General features: G+C 38.1%; 1 protein-coding gene across 9 annotated transcripts in view; it reads right to left on the bottom strand.

Annotated features, from left to right (window-relative positions):
- Positions 1–949: 949 nt before the first annotated feature.
- TNS3 (tensin 3) overlaps positions 950–6,000 on the bottom strand; it is a 187,496-nt gene continuing 182,445 nt past the window's right edge. For all 9 annotated transcript variants that reach the window (XM_074575680.1, XM_074575683.1, XM_074575679.1 and 6 more), the window contains 4 exons: positions 4,388–4,556; positions 3,370–3,438; positions 3,211–3,237; positions 950–2,221 (listed from right to left, as the gene is read on the bottom strand). In XM_074575680.1, coding sequence (XP_074431781.1) covers positions 2,077–2,221; positions 3,211–3,237; positions 3,370–3,438; positions 4,388–4,556 — 410 coding nt within the window. In that variant the 3' untranslated portion in view covers positions 950–2,076. The remainder of the gene's footprint in view (positions 2,222–3,210; positions 3,238–3,369; positions 3,439–4,387; positions 4,557–6,000) is intronic.

The following is a 6,000-nucleotide window of genomic DNA, read 5'->3' as shown; positions in this document are numbered from 1 at the left end:
CTACTATGCTTTGGAATGCTTCACCCTTCCACACACATCCAATGCCCACTCCTAGTAATACACCACGTCCTGGTCCAAATACATTAAACTTCAAATCTTTCTTCTCTCTCTCTCTCTCTCTTCCCCACCCCCCCTTCCTTTTAAAAAGTATAGAGTTATTTATACAAAATTCACAGTTACACAACTGATTTGGTAACACTTTGGCTACAGTCACTGAATAAAGTTTCAATGGTCCTAATACTTCAGGAAATGGGAAGAGAGCTGTTAATAAAAACCAGATCATAATTTATACAGGACAAACGTAGTTCAAATTGGTGGAACCTTCTTACCATATAGCCCAAACAGAGTTTCCTATTCCATTTAACCATTATTTAGTAAAAGGGGGTAAAACCATTAAATCCTCCAAGTGGGTACAGTTACTGGTTAATCCATGCATCAGCATGCCAAATTCAGCACGTTATTTTATTCCTCAGATAATCAATATAATGTTGACAGCAACACATCAAACAAATAGAGGCAATGAAAATTTTCAGCACCGTCACACTGAAGCTGCTTTATTACCAGCTGTTCTGATACGGGGGGTCTAGTACTGTTCTTTTTGGAGTGAATGGGAACTGCACAGTAGACCTCAGCAGCTTCCTCTCCTCGTGAAGGTTTCCACTGCAACAATCTGCATCGATTTTCTGTAAAGCTAACTCGCACTTTGTTACACATTTAAAATAATGATGTGTTTAGAAAGATACCAGGACTTGTACAAGCTAACGGTTGTAAAAATCATGACATAAATGCTCACAAGAAATGGGACAGAGTAACAAAATAAATTCCATTCCCTTTTGGATTTCCTGGCTCGAGGAATTATTAAAAACCCCACATTATAAACCACAAATAGTTCCTACAGATAAAAAAAAGCCAAAACAATCTCCAAAACTCCAATAAAACGGGGGCCAAAAGAATCCACAAATATAATTATGTATTAGGTAGGGGAACACATGTTACTACCAACACAGTATTGCAGAGACAGGAAATGGGAAGTATCTTGTCACTGTAAAACAAAAGTCAAAATATGGGAGTCTATTGTCTATAGCAAGGCACAGGCTACATACAAATTTACTTATGCAAAATAGTGCTAAAGAGGCAAAGCTCAACAATGGTCTGGTTTAAGAATATCCATATGACATATCAAGATCTGAGATCCACTATAAATAATCAGGCATAGGTAAAAATATATAAATTATAAAATTTTCTTCTTTGCTTTTCCCTCACTTTTTTCCTGTAATTATTAAAATACAGAATATTCCCTGCTCAGTTCTCTGTATAAAAAAATAGTAATACAAAAAACCCCAGTTACAGAATAGATTTCCATGCAATCTTTTTTTGTTCTGCCACCTCTGCCCTATTTAAAATGTTTCAAAGTAGAACAGCCCAGCCTTCTTAACACTAAATACTGAGCAATCTCCCTGAATATTCCATGTTGCTGCTGCTGCTGCTTTTTTATCAGAAATCAACTTGCACAAACCTTCTCTTCACATACGTCTTCCCCTTTCTCCATTCAGTTGCTATCACTGATCACGTAAAGATGAAGGGAAGAGCAAATAGTCTTCCTCAGACCATCATTCTCTTAAGAGCATGTTTGCAAGGCCTATAGCTACCATTGATGCAACTACGGCAAGTGTCTTTGTGGAGGTTATGAAAAAATTTTCTGCACAAAAAAGTAGCACAGCCTAGTAAGTATTTCTGCTCCAATAAATGATGAGAAACAGCATGTGAAAATATATTAGAAACCCTTCAGGAGAAAAGCTTTTCATTTATGCTTCATTCAGGTATGGGCTACATGGGTTTGGGTGGCACCCAGCTGCTTTTTTTTTTTTGTCCTTCGATATAAAAACAAATAATGCTTTGTTAAGTCACAGGCATCTTCAGTTAAAAAGCTGAACTCTAGCAAACACAATGCAGATAGACTGTCCTCTGCTTTCCTTCTTCGGAATTACGTGGTTCAGACGTTGCTGCTGAATAGGCTTTCTCCCTCTCACAGTGCTTTCCTTCAGTGAAGCGCTCTGAGTCAAGGATGGAAAGGCATCAGATCTTCTTCTGGGATCCGATCATGACCTTTGATACAAAGTTCACAATGGCGCTGGCAGGTTGCTCTGGATCGTGCTCTGCAAATAGGTGGCATACGTTGTCTGTGGCACTGCCTTGCTTCCTGGCAATGAACCCAAATACTCTGCAAGGGCAACAATCACAGCACATCAGAGAAAAGACAGACAGGCATTGCCTCGTTTCATAAAGCAGAAAAGATACTGCAGAAACCAAAAGGCTGCTTCTTTTCTGATGGACAAGGTCCTGTGTGACTGGTAAACAGTGGTCCAGATGCATCAGCCAACTTGGGAGCTCCTGAGTGGCTCTGGATGGCCAGAATTGAGAAAGGAGACTTTCCCCTTTCTTCTGCTCTCTCTATATCGAATCCTGTACTGTTTGCTGTCAGAGACATGCGGCTGACCCTGGGCATATATTTAATCTGATTCAGTACTGCTGTTCTCTTACCTACCTTGGGGTGTGTGTGGTGTGGTGCGTCAGCAATTGCCTCAAGAAAGGTTTTGAGCGCCACACATCTCAGTGGACAGAGTACTGGAAATGGGACTTAAGCCATCTATTTCTGTTCTTTTCCAGAAACCAGTCCCTGAGCTCTCTCTGTTTAGGATTTTTCTTTCGGTAAAAGGGGGACAATGACATTTGCCTTCAACAGAAAACACTTTGCAGTCTACTGGTAATTATATATCTACACCACGCACTAGAGTGTGGTGGGTTTTCAACTATGTGCCGTGTGGGGCATTGTTTTTTTAAAGCCATCGGTCTAAGTGAGACAAGTAAGCTTGTGTTAGTGTTGATGGACAAGTGGAAACAAAATTGAGTAGCAAATGGCTCTGTTTTCATTTCTGAAACTTCAGTCAAACTACAGATTTGCAACCTAAATAAACCAAGTTAGCTCTGGCTCCAGACATCCCACCATCACATAATTAGGCCCCGACTTTCAGAGGCACAGGTGAAGTAACTGAAGTCTAATTACAGTGGGCAAAAAGATTTTTGTCTCTGGACAGCCGTCTTCCCTTCTACATCTCTGACGAAGATAATTTAGAACACTGAGAAACTCATCACTGTAGTGATATTCCTAAAGCAGCCAGTTAAAAGAGACTCAGACAGGTGTCCACTTACTTTGCAGAAAGGCCATCCTTCATCCATCTTGTTGTCCATTAAGAAAGCAGTAAAAAAAAAAAAAAAAGGAATGAAGAGATAAAAATGAAACCTATGTTAGTTTTTTTGGTAGATCAACAATACAAACAACCTATTAGAAATATGGCTTGTCTTCCTTACTTTCTGTCTTGTGGATCCAAAGCACAGAAAATAACAGTGTTGACTGGATAGTGTCGTCGAAAAAAGAGTCTGGATAAGAAGAAATAAAACAAGTTTTAGGAATAGTTAAGACCCGTAAAATTTTAAACGATGAACAGATCTGAAAAATAAATCTTATTTCATCTAAATTTAATGATGACTGTATGTTTTTTGCCATCTGAGTGACTCTAAAAGCCACCTGAACTGCTCCAAGCAAATAAATACATATTTAGAAGAGTAACATCAAGTTTTTGAACCAAAAGAAAACTGACCCTCAAGGTAAGAAAAAGGACTAGAAGAACAAAATGTATTTTTTCTAAAAACTGGCCATTTAGATACTATGTCAGTGGGAAATGCAACTTCTCGGAACTTGTGAATAATTTGATTATATCAAGTTTCAAAATATAAGCCCTCCTAGGCATTATAATTTAAGGTTTTGTCCTGGATCTACTATAAACAGTTGCAGAGCCCATGGAATTAAGAAGTCTGGCACTCGTTTTTCTTTTTTAACCTATAATGAATTCCTGTTGTCCCTCCTTTGTTATTGTCAGTTTTCAAATCTAAAAACTCTGTGGTATAGTTAACAGCATTCAGTACAAAGTAAATATAAGCTAACTTTTTAACATAGTATTTTACAGACTATCCAAAGCACTATTTCAAATATTGGAGATACACAATGTCTGCTTAGACCAACTCTACTCAGTGATACTGGTGAAAGATATCGTGAAGATAAATTATTTCACTAAATAGGTTGAATACCAAATGCTGGTAAAGCCATTACTTTCCCTTTTTATAAGTAGTAACAACAATGAAAAATTGCCATGGCGAAGTGACCTTCCAGAGGTAAAAGCTGCCATGGGGAAGTGATGTCCATTGCTTAAAATGTTCATTCTCCAGTACTGCAGACAGCTGACACCACCACTGTCATTCTTTAGACAATCTTATTATCCTCTGAGACAGAGGCTGCATCTCCTTCTCTTCCCACCCCTCTGTTGCTTACTTTCTTTGATTATCTGTCAATGTGATTCCCTGCGCAGACACCTTGAAATGGACAACGGTTGAGATGGGAGAAGGATCTTGCATCAGCGTTAGGCTCAAGGCTTTCTGTACTGCCTGGTAGCCCGTAAGCGACTCCATCTCCACTGAATTCAGGTACCAAACGTTACACGCTGTAATGAAAGAGGGAAAAGACTTTGAGAGGTCATTACCCAACAGCAAGCAAATGGCTATCTTCTGAACGAAACTAAACAAAATGTATATTTTCCACCTTTGTAAAGCAAACAGGGAAGACTGGCAGCAAACTGCCAAACATTCTATGTAAGCCTCACCTTCTCCCACTGTTGTTTCATAGTTTAACCCTGTAATTTTGAAGGTCGTAGGCCTTCTGCTGTCCCTTTGTTTTTAATACCTTTATATTTAAGCCAATGATGTATCTATCTACTACCAAAGACACTGAAATTTAAATAAATACAAGACAGCAGCAGAGAGGCAGGCCAGTCGTAGGTAATACTACAGCAAAGGTATTCCTGAGGGGAAAGAATGAGGATATTTTGCTTTTAGGTACAATTACAGCAGCCAATAAGAAAACAGACATTTTTTCAGAATACGTTCACACGTTTTACGCTTTCAAATGTTATTTAAACTATATTCAAAGGAAACCATTCACTCATTTGGCAAGACAAGAACATTTTCAACCCATAAAGAACTGAGGGTTGCTGCAAAGCTCACTTCTCATTAATTCCGCAGTGGTTTGTATGTTTAGCGATTTTAGGGCAAACAAAACTTCCACCCTGAGAAAAATTACTGACTTTTTAGGTCTGTTCTTTACCTCGGCATGCACTTGCTTTTAAAAGCCCTATTCCTCTCCTAGAAAAATTAGTAACTTCTGAAGTATCTCTATAAAATAGAAGCTCATTGGTTTCTAAGGCTACTGAACAGTTAATTTTTTTACCTGGTCTCATATCAAATCTGCAGCAAGCACTAGAAAAAGAAGTATTAATATTACATAGCATTACGTAGTAGTACTCTAGTACTGTATAATACTACATTGTACTACATGGTAACAGTGCCATATAACATTACACGGTATTAATTATTATTAAGTAGTACTAATAGAATTATTCACATGCTTAAATGCTTTGGAATTGTGGTATAAAGTCAAATTTACAAGCAGATTTAAGAACATTTTTGAAACTGAAAAGCCCTCAGTCTTATTCTACAGCGCAAGCAAGAATGATTAAACACATCTGTAGCGAAACACTGGTACCAACAGACTTTGTGTTTTGGCAAAAATATTTGTGTAGGTATCCAGGACAGAATTTACAACTCTGGCAACTGACGCATGCAAATTACCATGCTAATATTTCATGTGTTTAGCAGTTCAGCTTGGCTTAATAAACTTACTATGAAAGCAAAGATGAATCTAATTCATTTATGATTTTTTATTTACTCTCTTTTCGTATGTTTTTTCTGTAATCTGACTAAAGCTTTCTCCTGTGACTATCTACATAAAATACACAGCTAGACACTGGCACTTTCAAACCAAGCAAGCAACTGTAGTTAAAGCATGCGTAAGTGTAAGTTTGATTCCAGCATCATGATCGGCCCTGTAAC

Source organism: Larus michahellis, chromosome 2 (assembly GCF_964199755.1).
Source record: "Larus michahellis chromosome 2, bLarMic1.1, whole genome shotgun sequence".
Classification (NCBI taxonomy): Eukaryota; Metazoa; Chordata; class Aves; order Charadriiformes; family Laridae; genus Larus; species Larus michahellis.
This window is presented reverse-complemented; position numbering and strand designations above follow the sequence as displayed.